We start from the raw sequence: 14442 nt of genomic DNA on the forward strand, positions 1-14442 counted from the left end.
ATAACTCAAATCAAGACTATACCACTTTCATAAATACAGCAAAGGAAAAGTGACCACTATAAAAAGATTTCTAAACAGTAATTCTTCCACACTGTCTTTGGCATAAAATAAGCATGCTGGTAGGGAAAGGTAAGTCCTAGCCCTACCATTTATGAAAAGCCACAACTAATAGCCATGTTAAGCTCTTTCCATGTATTCACTCATTTGTTCCTCACAATAAGCTCATAGAGCACCTTTTCTGTATTTTTTCAAACATTTACTTTTTTTTTTTTTTTTTTTTTTGTGTGTGTGGTACGCCCTCTCACTGTTGTGGCCTCTCCCGTTGCGGAGCACAGGCTCCAGACGCGCAGGCTCAGTGGCCATGGCCCACCGGCGCAGCCGCTCCGCGGCATGTGGGATCTTCCCGGACCGGGGCACGAACCCGTGTCCCCTGCATCGGCAGGCGGACTCTCAACCACTGTGCCACCAGGGAAGCCCAAACATATACATTTTTAACATTGACACATTTAATCTAGAAAACATAGCAGCAGTTCAAAACATGTGGCAGACAATTTTCAGAGCAACAAACTGGAAATCCCACCGAATTATCTGAAACCATCATGATCTATTGCCTAGTGTAGAATAATGTTCCCATGAAAGAATTATTTATGTATACCCTGAGTGTTTACAATGTTAAGATGAACTGATACTGCTTTTACTGCAATCACTCCACAACCTCTCAGCAGGCTACATTAAAAAAGATAAATTAAAAAAAAAATTTAGCTGGATGACAGCAGCTTTAACTAAAAGAGCAAAGAAATTGGCAGCAGACTCCCTACAACACCCTAAGGGCCTGTGTTCTGCGAAAGAAGGGAAAGATGTTTGGTGTCCTTGAAGTCACCCAGGCTCTAACCTGCACAGGACAGAGGTTGAGTATCCATATGGTGACTGATGAGCTGATAGAAAACCATGAGGCCTGGCATCCTCTTCTAAGAGCCTCCTGTGGCAGTGACAAAATTGAATGCCAACCAGAAATGCCTACATTCTGATAGTTTTCTCTTTCAACATATGTCCCCATGAATCCAATTGGAAAGCAGATGTCTAAGCTTGATAGCTCTACACTGAGAAAGGAAAGAGCTTATCATCCACTGACTGAAATTCACAGGGGATAGAATATTGCCAAGAATCGGTACGCAGTCAAGATTAAGCAGAATGAACCAGGGGGGCTGTCAGCAGTTAGGAACTCTACCAACTGCTATCCAAAAATTAAAAGGAATTTTGCTCCTTAGCATGTGATTTATTTGGAAGAGGCTTTTAGTGCTAAGTTCTGAATGAAGCCAAGAAACACTTTACTGAAATGATCCATTTTAGTGCTGAGTTCAGTTCAAGAAGCAAAGCAGATTTCAGTAAGCTTTCAGGCAAACTCATCAAAGCAATACCTGCTTTACCATATACTCTGCGTCTGGTTCAGACGGAATAACATCACTCTCAACTAATGGTTAGGAAATAGTGACAGAAAAAACTCTCTTTTAATTCTCTATCCACAGAAGAGAATACCTCTCTGGTAAGTTCCATGTTTAAGAAAAGCTACTTTAAAAGAACCTGAGGGCTTCCCTGGTGGCGCAGTGGTTGAGAGTCCGCCTGCCCATGCAGGGGACGCGGGTTCGTGCCCCTGTCCGGGAAGATCCCACATGCCGCGGAGTGGCTGGGCCCGTGAGCCATGGCCACTGAGCCTGCGCGTCCGGAGCCTGTGCTCCGCAACGGGAGAGGCCACAACAGTGAGAGGCCCGTGTACCGCAAAAACAAACAAACAGACAAAAAACACTTGAGAGCCCATCTTGGGTAAATCAACCCACCAAAGAACGTTAAAGGCAGATTAATGATGCTATCCCAATAAACAGAGTTCAAAATTAAGAAGCCTGATAACACTAACTGACAGTTCTTTTGGAAAATTACTTTTTTATTTAAGTTTTTAAAAATAAATTTCTCACTATTTTCATCCTTCCTATAGCAAAACAGCAGCATTTGTTCACCCTTCCCAGGAAAATGTGTCCTCCATAGGAGGACAAATGCCTGCAGCTATCACCCACCTCCCTTCTCCAGTGCCTTCCCAGCCACCAAGCAAGTCTGCAGCTCAGTCACACCAGGAGGCACTACAGGGTTTTAGTAAAAGCTATGGTCAGTTCAGTATATTAAAAAGAAATTGACAAGCTATGAAAAAGCTCAGGCATGTATGGGCCAAAGGTAACAAAGAGAGGATACCCTTTGGATATTGGGTCCAAATGATAGAATCATGGGTGTAAACAGTTTTAAAGTTGTTTAATAAGAAATAACTGTAACAGTAATTATGCTAGTAGGTTTGGTCAGTTGTCTTTATAAAATGCAGCCTGAGAGTTACTGCTTTCTTGGGTCCACCACCATCATGTGCCAAAATAAGTCATAGTGATCTGGCTGCAGCCACCCAAGAACTACATCTGAAGACTGAAGTATTTACACCACTGAAGACGAGAGAGAATTCCATAGCAAAATGTGGCCCAGCTCATCTTTAAACAAAGCAATGGAAATGAGGAAAAATGATCCGCAGCAATGAAAGAATTTGCAAAGTCTCTTTAAAGTAAGATCTTAGTCCATACCTACTTCCGGAGGGTGGTTTGTGTTCTTAAGGTGGATTCATCACTGAGCTTTACACTTACATTAAGAGATTTTAAAGTAGGGGAGGGGATTTATTAATATGAACCCACAAACTTGACTTTTAACTGTTGGAGATATTTTCTGTGCAGATCTCTTAGTTTACTCCACCCCTCTTTCATTTGGTCATTTCATTTTTTTAAAGCAGTAACTGAGTGAGATTGAAAACAGCCCATCTGAGATCAGCCAACCAGAAAGGTGTGTAAAATGGTGGGGGGATAACCCAATTATATTCATCAGTAATTCAGGCTTTCAACACAGATTTTTTCCTGTCACCTGAAAATCTCATTTCACTAACTTACTAAGCTTCTTTCAAAGCTTACATGAGGCTGTTAATAATGATCTGAAACACATTTGCCCTACTTAGAGGAATCTACAAAGCATTTCTTACTTTAGGGAAAAAGAATACAATGCAAGGTCTACAGAAGTAAAGCATTAAAATGATACTTGAAAGATCAGTGACTCATTCCACCAGTGAAGGTCAAAATATTTATATGCTTCCTTAAGTCCTCTGAATTTAATTTAATTATCTAACAGTTTCACTTTAGTGCCAACCTGTTCTCTAATCCTAAACCTGTCTTAGTTTCTTGATTTGCATGCCTCCGTGCAAGGTATACAAGAAAAACTTTTAAGACACACTGACGTGAAAAATATAACCGCTGTCTTACCCACAAAGGTAGGAAACGAGCCCATTTTAAGTAAAAATATCATGATCATCATCCAGCCAAGTTCCATGAGGGCAGAGCTCTGTTTACTTCACTGCCATATATTCCCAGCACCTAAAACATTACTTGGCACATAGGAGGCATTCAGTAAATACTGACAAATGAATGACTCATGACAGATGCTGCAGAGCAAGAGAAGAGGAAAAGAGCAAGAATTTATTGAGCCAAGAACTGTCTTCAACACCAGTCATAATCACTGTCATTTAAATGTGAAATCAATCAAGTCTATATATGAAAAATGACTACATATAGTTACAGATATAGGTATGAGTTACAAGGATAAGAGTTCAGGTAGAATTCACTGAGTTTTCTAAGGTGAAAGGGAAAATGTGTCCATGCGTGAATGAACTGGATATAATGAAGAGGGTAGGGAGAAGGAAGGTTTACATACAAAACATTTCTCATTGCACATGGAACAACTGAGTAAAAGGTGGTATCAACTGAAATTTCATCTGATTCCAGAGTGTACACCCTAAGTCCTAGGTTCTTCATTGCACTTGCTACCCACAAGCCAATCACTAAGTCACACTAAGTAAATGACTTGCAGTAGGATTTTGGAATTCTCCTGTGTTTGGTAACTACAGAAAATGTTTTACCTGATAGTATTTAGTCCAGTTTTTTGACAGCCTAATGCCATGCATGCAGTGTAAATACATACTAGCAAATAGTTTCGAAGTTCAAGGAAAAAAAAAAAATCTCACACAAACTCATCCCTTGCCTGCATACTGCAGGTTCACCAGTTTCAGGATACATCCTGGTGTTTAGAAACTCACACAGGAATAATAATATTCATAATACTAAGCTACTACTAATGATGCTGTGGGCTGCCACACTGAATAGCCACTGTGTACCAGGCACCTATTTACATGTTTATTATGCAGGCTATAGCTCTGAGTCCTGACAAGCAATCTGAGAGTAAGGTGTCATGATTAGTTCCGCCTTTTGGAGATGAGAAAACTGAGGCTCACAGAGATAAAATAACTTGTCTAGGATCAAGTAAGTGAAGGAGCCATGATTTAAACACTGTCTGCAGAGACCTTCAGAACTAAGATAACATTGCCTCTTTGAACTTTTCTTTACCTGATCACCTTCTGACAAAAGGACACACACAGTTTTTAAAAATAATTTTTATACTAATCAAATTTATAGTCAAATATATGACACCTTTCCTTTCCAAAGAAGGAAAATACATGACAACTTTCCTCTCCAAGGAAGGATAATGGTCTTTCTTGCCCACAAACATGTTAACTTACTAAGACCCCGACCCAGTTCCAGTTGTCCTACGTACTGCTCTCCAGGCATAATTCTTTCTAAAACAGGCTGGTGCTCAGAGTTTAAAAAAAAAAAAAAGCATGTCATTTAATTCAATGTATTAGCACCAACACCCTATATCGCAACAAGTCAGAAGGTGCCTCATTTGTTGACCCGAGGATAGCTGCAAGAATCTTCTACCCCCGAGAGTTCAACAGGGAGGCCAGCTCCACAGAGCATGAAACAAGTGTCCTGCCTCCTTCCCAAAGCCAAGTCCTCACCCGGGAAGCTGGACTTCAGAGCATAACAAACAGGCAAAAGCAAAGGATTAGGGGTCAAACAGCCTGAGTTCCAATCCTGATGTTACCACTTACTAACTAGGCAAATGTTTTAAATGACCATTTAACTTCTTCCATTTCCACCTGATAATGCAAACTCTAAGATTTACCCTAAATGAAGGTTGTGATGGCTGCATGGGAAATGCCAGCCCACCTCCTGGTACACAGCGGATGGATCACAGATAGAAAGTTTTCTTCCCCTCCTGAAAGACCTTCTTCACTGGAGTGCTGGAGCTGACTCACACTGGCTTGCTAGAGATGACTATTAAATTTTCAGAAATTTTGCAGGCCAGTTATTAAATACAGCCATTGTTGAAAATTAAATTATATAACTATAATAAATCATATGTATGTAAATATATTGTATATATTTATATTAATATATAATATATATCTTAAAATAAATTATATAAACTTAAATCATGCTAAAAACAAAGATAATAAGTACTCAAGGCTCATCACTTCCTAATTAGCTTCCTTCATTTTACTGTTATCTATGCTCTTGAGGTTACTACGTCTATTGTCCATTGAGCAGTGGAAACGCTTCATGATGGTGAGCTATGGCACACCTCTCCCAACTCCACGTTCAGCAATGTCACATTTGTAGCTTCAGATCAGCCATGGTGGCTTCCCTGGTGGTGCAGTGGTTGAGAGTCCGCCTACTGATGCAGGGGACACGGGCTCGTGTCCCGGTCCGGGAAGATCCCACATGCCGCGGAGCGGCTGGGCCCATGAGCCATGGCCTCTGAGCCTGCGCGTCCGGAGCCTGTGCTCCGCAACGGGAGAGGCCACAACGGTGAGAGGCCCGCGTACCGCAAAACAAAACAAAACAAAACAAAAAAAACCAAATCAGCCATGGTAAGAGTATTTACATGGAAACTGGCCAACACCAGTCAGGATTTACTTTCTCTGGAGAGCCAGTTATTGAGCATTTACCAGTGCACCACTGGTATTCACACTTCATCTTATTCCTTTCTGCTCCTGCACCTTCCATCTCTACTCTCTACAAGTTATCTACCTACATACACACACCCATTCAATTTAAAATAAAAATGAAAACAAAACCCTAACAGCCCTGGAGTTAACATCCTTTGTCCCATTCCTTCATTACCAAATTTACTGAAAATATTCTATTTATGCTTAATTCCAATACTTTCTTACCACCTACTCATTCATTTATTCATTTCACAAATATTTGAGCAACTACTCTGAGCCAGACACTATGAAAAGACCTGGGGATACAGATGTGATCAGAAGCCGACATGGTCCCTGCCCTGATGGAACTCAGTCACACTGCAGCCTGACTTTTGTCCTTCCTTGAAAGTCTACAATGCGCGATTAATTCTTGTTTCTTCTCCTCCTCTGCCTTTCTTAAAAAAATTTACAATTTCCCCAAATATTCTGTCTTATTTTCCTTCATGCCGTGTTACAGAAAAAGTCAAGATGTCCTCAAGGTTTTGACTCTTTACCTCTCTGCTTTCTTGCTCAGGAATTTCAAGCATCACTGTGATTTTATCCTTTCCCAAACTGATTCTTCCTCTAGCCTTTCCATCTCAGTAACTGAGACCACCACGCACCCAACTATTGAAGCCAGAAACGCAAACATCTTTGTTTCCCGCCTTTCCCTCACCCCTTCACCCCAAACATCAGCAAGTCCTGTTACATGTATATCCAAAACTTATCCCAAATCCACCATATCCCTCCACCTCAGTCTCTGTCAGCCTCGGCCAAGACCCTTTCTTTTCCCCTCAGTCTGTATGAAAGTCTCCCTGCTTTACTCTTACCCTTAATCATCCACTACAAGAAGCCTGAGTGAACATTCTTTTTTTTTTTTTTCCGTACGCGGGCCTCTCACTGTTGTGGCCTCTCCCATTGCAGAGCACAGGCTCCGGACGCGCAGGCTCAGCGGCCATGGCTCACGGGCCCAGCCGCTCCGCGGCATGTGGGATACTCCCGGACCGGGGCACGAACCCGCGTCCCCTGCATCGGCAGGAGGACTCTCAACCACTGCGCCACCAGGGAAGCCCTGAACATTCTTAATATAACCATTTTCCTCCACATTAAACAAACAACAACAACAATAACAAACAGAACCCTCCAAAGTCTCCCCTTTCCACTCAGAATAAAATCCAAGCTCACTTCCATGGCCAACACACCCTTCCCCATCTGGGCCTGCCCACCCCCTGAGCTCGCCCCATCCAAGCCCCACTTGCTCGTTTCCCCAGGTCTGGAACCCTGGGCCCAGATCTGAGCAGGGCCAGCTCCTCCACTCATCCATGAGGATTCTGTGGGCCTTCCCTGACCAACCAACATGAAGTTGCTCCAGCCAGGCCCCCCCACCACTCTCTACCACACTGTTCATTCTTTGTTGGTTATTTAGTGTGTGTCCTCCTCTACTGGAAGGGAAGCTACACAGGCACAAGGACCCTGTCTTCCTTATTCACCAGGACATCCCTGGTGCCTGGAACGTGACAGGCATGTGGTAGACACTCAATAGATCTTTGTTGATGAATGAATAAATGGAGCATGATCCAAAACACAGGTTTCCATAGGAATAATCGGAAACAAAGACCCAGAAAAGAGGGAGTTTTCTGGGACTGCACAGAAGAATAAGAATAGCAATCTGCTGTTTAACTGCTAATAGTATGAGTCAAATTTCCATCTTTATTAAATTCTGACTTGCCCATGGCTTCAGCTATTTTAGAGGCAAGCTAATTTAATGAGTTCTGATCAATCTATGTTAATTTTCATGGCTAGGTCAAAAGATTCAAACAAACAGGGAAAATCCTGTGCTTTAAAGTTTTTCCTGTACCCTGGGAGATCAGCTCGGTGCTTTGTGACCACCTAGAGGGGTGGGATAGGGAGGGTGGGAGGGAGATGCAAGAGGGAGGAGATATGGGGACATATGTATACGTATAGCTGATTCACTTTGTTATAAAGCAGAAACTAACATACATTTTAAAGCAATTATCCTCCAATAAAGATGTTTAAAAAAAAAAAAAAAGATTTTCCTGTACCCTTCAAAACATTTCTGAGAGGCAGTGTCCCCTGGGCTTCCTCCCATGCTTGTGCTGTAATAAATTCCTATCACACACCCAGAGCAGGGAGAGTCAGAGCAGCAGAAGGTAGAGCTCTCCTCCCCCAGAAAACCGAGGGGCCTGCACTCTGATGCCCAGGGCTCTTCCATCAGGGAAGCAGCAATATGTCTGCACTTCTTAATGGAGGCTTCAGAGCCTCACCCCCTCCTTCCAAGTAACAGCAGACAGCAGGGCTTCTACTTGCTTCTTCCAGCTACTCCCTTCTCATCTGATCTAATATAAAGAAGGAAGGGAAAGAAGAAGAGAAGGAAGGAGGCAGGAGGAAGGGAGACGGGGAAGGAAAAAGAAAGAAGGAGGGAAACGAGTGTGGGCGGGTGTCACAAAGAGCCCACTCGGTGCTTCACTTCTCCAGCGATCCCCCTGCAACAGGTGACGCCGGATGGTGAAAACACGCAAGGTCAAGGAGCACAGCCCAGTACCTCATCAAGGACCACACAGCTCGAGGAGACACAGGGAATCCACTGCTCTTGGGTTCAGGTGGCAATGGAGTGTGGCAGCCACCCCAAGCTCCTTTGTGAGGGAACCGCTGCTGCTTCCCGTTCTCCCGGAGAGGGTGCGCTGGCGGTGCGGTGGGCGGGGAGCTCCCGGGCCGCTGTGGGCTGCGCTGATGGACGACCCCGTTGCTCCTAATTGTGCACGGAATGGAGGGGAAACAAAGTTAGACAGAATGACAAGACCTGCAACAAGGAACAGCAATCCCTTGTCCCATAGCCAAGCCCTGTTCCATGGAAGCAACCGTCCACAAGTCTTTTAGCTCTTCTGTTTCTGGTATTCATCCCAATATTTTAAAAATAAGATTAAATTATAATATTATTTCTAATTTTAGAACTTGTCTTATTGACTTGCTACCATAGAAGATGAGGACTCAGTACCTTTTACGTGGTCACCAATACACACACACACACACACACACACACACACGCACGCACATTCACAACCACCCTCTTCTCTTCTCATCTTCCACATATATTTCTCTCATGATAAATATAATTTGAATTCTCCTAACTCAGTTGAAGTGATATTCTGGATTTACATTATTATGATCTTGTGAAATGTTGTTCACAGCTGATCCACCCCAATGTGTTCTCACATTTTCCTTCATGAATCTTCTGAGATGATATAATTCATAACCACCAGCTGGGCAAAAATTTTAAAGTCTGATACGACCAAGTGATGGGGAGAATGTCGAACAAAGGGGATTCTCATCCACTGCTACACTCCAGTCATTTCAAAAGCAATGTCTCTTGCTCACAGTGAACAAGTGAAATCACAGTTCACAGTGAGATCAACACCGTGAACGTGTATCCATCTGTGGCCCCAGCAACACTTCTGTGGTTATGCCCCAGAAGGTACGTGCACACAAAGGTTTCCTGCAGCATGCTATATAATAGCCAAACATGTAAAAATAACCTAAATTCAAAATCCAGAAGGATGGATAAATTGTGATAATTAAATACTACACAACAGTTAAAATGAATGAACTATAGCCACATGTATCCACATTGATGGATCTCAAAATCCAATGTTAAATGAAAAGAAAAGCAAGTGACACCATTTATATAAAGTCTGCAAGTATGTAAACAATGCTATTTGATATTCAGTGGTATATACTTATGAAGTAATAACAAGAAAACCGCCCTAGAAATGAAAAATGCCAAATTCAAGATCATGGTTATTTCTAGGAAGAGGGTAGGGACTGGGGTCAGGGAACGTTATCCTCTGCGAGTTGGCAATTATATGCAAATTTTTTAAAAAGAAAAAAAATTAACTTTCAGGAGCTGCTCTTTCACTGAAAATGTTTCTTCCTAAAGGTGATGTCTCATAAAAGAAACCTAACTCTGTTCGTGTGGCCCAATCTTAAAATTTAGGAATAAATTGCTCTTCATGTAGGAGAGGGCTTCCAACACTTGTTTCTGTTGTTTCTTTCCTGTTTCCTGAATCATACAATGAAAAGACCTCAAGAACAACCTAGTACCGAGATGTTTATTCTAAATGAGCAGATAAGATTTGTGTGTACGTTATTCTGGGAAAAGGGGACAGGATTCTGTGAGATTCTCAAAGGGGTCAGGAGCCCCCAGTACACACAGATCCTCTGAGCTGGTCTCCTGGTACGAATGTGAGCCCAGGCTCTGAGCTGCAGATGCCCTGTGGGGTCTCCAAATCCCTGTCCTGTGTGCTCCATGGAGGCTCAGGGGTAACCCTGTGGCTCTGGAGTCACACAGACAGAAGTCCCAGTAGGGGATGGGTGACTCTGGAGAGGTTACTTTCTATGCCTGCCTGAATTCTCTCCTCTGTAAAACGAGGGTAAAAGTTGTTGTGAGCAATCAGTGACTTCATACCTGTAAATGGCGTGGCCCAGTGCTTGGCACACAGCCTGCACTCAAGAGATACTGTTATCGACCAGATCTCCCTGTTACCGGCTTTCAGTTCCTTCTCACCACTTTCACAACTGTACTCGCGTAACTACTTATGTAACGTCTGTCTCCCCCAGTATTGCTCTCTGAGGGAAGGAATCTTAACTGTCTTATTCTTGGCCAGGCACAGAATGAGAATGTGTTTAGTGGGCGGAAAGAATGAATGCCTCCACCTATGCAGAGATGCTGGTGGTTGTGAGAGCTACAAGTTACTAAAACAAAGAAACCCCACCGACTATGAGCTATGCAACATCCAAGCTACATATCAGCAGTATTGTTTTTTTCATAGAATAGAACTTCTGGCAGTTTGGTATAAGGAAGGTCAAGAACAATTACTAAAGGAATAAAAAAGACAATTATTCTCTTTGAAAAAAAGCCTAGCTCAACAGTGACCAGATGAAGAAAAAAGGAGCGGGCTGGAGAGACCTAAGACCAGAGGAGATATGACTTCAAAGATGAGCGTAAACAAGAATGCTGCCTGCCATCACATTATCAGCCACTGCAGCCGGCCTGGAAGGTGCGCCCTGAGGGGAATTCAGGATGGAGAAAAATAGCATACCTAGAGAGTTGAGATGCATATCAAAGGAACAATTTTAATGAGCCCAGACTCTTGCATCTTCCCATATATAGAAAAGCACTGAAATCATTAACTTGAGATGCCTGATTTTTTTGTGATTAGCACTAATCTTTTGAGTTTCGACTATATAGTTGTTTTTTTATTTTTCTTCAGCAAAAACTCATACATCCCGGCTCCTCCCTTACCTCTTTGGCACAGTCCCTCAGAGCTATCGAGAGGCTGCCTTCCCAGGCTACAGTCCTTAGCAATGTCCCCAAATAAAACATAATTCTCAACCCACAAGTTGTGTGTTTTATTTCAGTTGATATGAGTTTAAAATATCTCTGGACTGAACCAAAGGCAAGGCTCTGCAGGCACTTGCCACATCTTCTGCTGTCAGTAGAGCGAAGCAGAAAGACGATGGGAGGCAGATACAAAGAGGATGCCAGAAGAAAGTGGAAAGCCAGAGGGGTGGATAGGCTGCTCTCTAAATAGTAAGGTCAGCAATGCAATTACTGCTACTGGTGGAGAGGATACGGAGGAAAGGCATTCTCATATAAGCCTAGGGGAGGTGCTTTGGCTCACAGCTTTCTTGGCTTGAGCTTGGATCAAAATAATAACTGGGCTCCTTCCTTTTACACGCCTCTGAGATTTACAGAGAGCCAACAGAGCACTAAAATCTACTTAAATTATCCCCAAGTACGACGCCCAGGAAGGAAGGTGATCAGAATTTAATGACTCACCTCAGCTTGTCACCACTCACTAGCACTGCTCTTATCTTTAAGTCAAGAAGCATAAAGAGGTAGGGAATGGGCTAAAAAGACAGGACTTTTTTTTTAAGATAAAATTCTTCATCGGACAAGGCCGGAGAATAAATCAGTTACATTTATTAAAAGTTCAAATGTAAGGGCCTTATAATTAGTGAAAAATAGTGTCTGCATGTCAAATTGTTAGTAATTATGGATTTGATAGAGGAAGAAAATTATAGTATGTACTTGAACTTTTAATATGCCTTAGTCACTCTTATCATCTATAATCCACAGGATAATATGAATGTACCTTAATATTTTTTAATGAAAATAGGCTACTAAATAAACTTGTTCTTTAACTTGAATATGACCTGTAATTATTCCTGTATGGTTTAGACTGCCCCGCTGTGGAATTCCAAAAGGCCCCTTCCAAAAACTCTTAGGTAAAAGCATCATCCCTAGAGCAAGTAAACGACTCGAATTTAGCATTTGAAGGCAGAGATTCAAGTCAAGCTGTTAACAGACTGTTACCATTTGTAACTACTCCACTGTGTGAATCAAGATTTCTCAGTAGTATGCAACCAAAACAATCTGGCAATATAAACTTGCAATTAGCATTGATACTTTTCAATTCCAAATTTGGGGCTCACAAAAACTTTATAGTCCTCATGGATTTTCATAAAAGTGTGAAGAGTTTAAACATATATAATGCATTTATCCTAAGGAAATAAGCCTTACTATATGATAGTCTAAGATGAGGTTACATTTAACAAAATGTTATATCTCTATTTTTTTAATGAGAGTTTGAAAACTATTGATTTAAGCAACTCTTCTCTGCACATCATGGACTGCTTGACAGCAAAACTTTAAAACGACTTACGATTTATCATGATTGTGGGATAAAGAAAAGAGATCATAAACCAAGCACACGCCGAACACCGTGATGCCTGTCTCTTTCACCAGCATCGCGCAGGTCCCCAGAAACAGACTGAGTAGCAGGAAGAAGGGAGAAGCCGTGGGAGGGAAACATTCCCCAACACAACACTGGTCCACACTCCTGAAAAACAAGGTTGAGTTGCTTTTACTCTAAGAAGAAATGTGGGTCGCTAAGAAATAACCACCTTTTAAAGATAAGATCTAAAACCAATTTCGTTGTATTCTAAGTAAGTAGGTGAGCAAAGATTTCTTCAAGAATGTTCATCACAGTATTATTTAAAATTCGCAAAGATGGAAAAAAGTAAATGTCCAACAATGCTGAATTTGGTACTTAAATTAACGCATATATAAATTCTGGTAAATTATGGCATATAACAAAGGAACACTAAAAAGCCATTTAAAATGCTACCATAGAGATGTATTTAGTGACATGGAAAGATGTTTAGGTGAATATATTTTCAGTGAATACTACAGGTTACTAAGCCACATGCATGAATTCTGGAGCCAGGTTCCCTGGGTTCAAATCACAGCTCTGCTCTTAAATAACAGGTTACTAAGCCACATGCATGAATTCTGGAGCCAGGTTCCCTGGGTTCAAATCACAGCTCTGCTCTTAACTAACAGGGTAACATGGGGCAGGTCAGTTGCTTCCCTGTGCCTCACTTCCCTCATGTGTGAAATGGGATCACGGTGTTGTAGGGAAGATTCAGTAAATGACTTATTACATGTTAAGTGTTTATCATTATTATCATTTTTGTGAAGGTATTTTATATGCTCCTGTACAAAGAAATCAGTGGATGTATACCAAAACACAATCATCATTTCTGTGATGAAAATACACGTTTTAGTCTTTTTCTTTTCTTCTGGCTAATCTGTTTTTTTTTTTTTTTATTGAGGTACAGCTGATTTACAATGTTGTATTAGTTTCTAAACTGTAGTTTTAAATTTATTTTTCATGAGAATGTATTAGGTAAAGCTTTTTTTTTTTTCTCAGCATAATTTCCAGCAGAGATTTTCTAAAACTCTCCAGTTGCTGTAAAGTCTTTTTTCACCTTACAAAACAGAGTCAGCACCACACCAAGAAATTCCACTGTTCCTTCCGTAGGTGGCACACCAATTTGCTCCTACTCTTTTGAAGGCCAGTATATCTGAAGTGGTGACGTCTTACCCTTATTGTTATGTCTTAGAACAATCACCTAAATTATATGCCAAATTTGTAGGAGACAGGCTTTTTCTCCGAAGCTGGTTTATAGCTTAAAATTACTCAAAGTGCGAATGGCCTGCACAACAGAAAGCTGTAACAATGTGGCTTATTATCACACAGATATGGATATGCTGCGGGCCCACTCATGTTCCCAAATTTATCAACACAGAGGAGAAGCCTGAAAGATCAAGTTCAAACTCAAAAGCGATTATTAATCTTGTTCTAACACCAGAGCAAATAGGAAACAACTGTTGAACTTGGGTTTATATTTTTAATATTTTCACAACACTCTTTTATATACCTAGCAATGCAGTGGGAGATTACAAAGCCAGGACTAGAAGCCTGGTACTATATTAAGAAGAGACTCTGGTCTTAAAGCGAAACTTCATAAAGCTTAATTCAGTCCATCTTTGACCCAAGGTCTAAACTGGTTTACAAAAAGGTTTCTCAGTTTCAGCACTACTGGTATTTTAGGGAAGATGACTCTTTGTTACAAGGGCTGCC

General features: G+C 41.6%; 1 protein-coding gene across 5 annotated transcripts in view; it reads right to left on the minus strand.

Moving 5' to 3' along the window:
- Positions 1-14442, minus strand: part of TMTC1 (transmembrane O-mannosyltransferase targeting cadherins 1) — a 282996-nt gene that overhangs the window by 232592 nt on the left and 35962 nt on the right. For 4 of the 5 annotated variants that reach the window (XM_081250081.1, XM_081250079.1, XM_081250080.1 and 1 more), the window contains exons 4-5: positions 12679-12855; positions 8499-8705 (exon numbers count right to left, since the gene is read on the minus strand). In XM_081250081.1, coding sequence (XP_081106207.1) covers positions 8499-8705; positions 12679-12855 — 384 coding nt within the window. The remainder of the gene's footprint in view (positions 1-8498; positions 8706-12678; positions 12856-14442) is intronic. The other variant, XM_081250082.1, reaches the window with a different exon arrangement.

Source organism: Mesoplodon bidens (genome assembly GCF_964165515.1).
Source record: "Mesoplodon bidens genome assembly, chromosome: 11".
NCBI lineage: Eukaryota > Metazoa > Chordata > Mammalia > Artiodactyla > Ziphiidae > Mesoplodon > Mesoplodon bidens.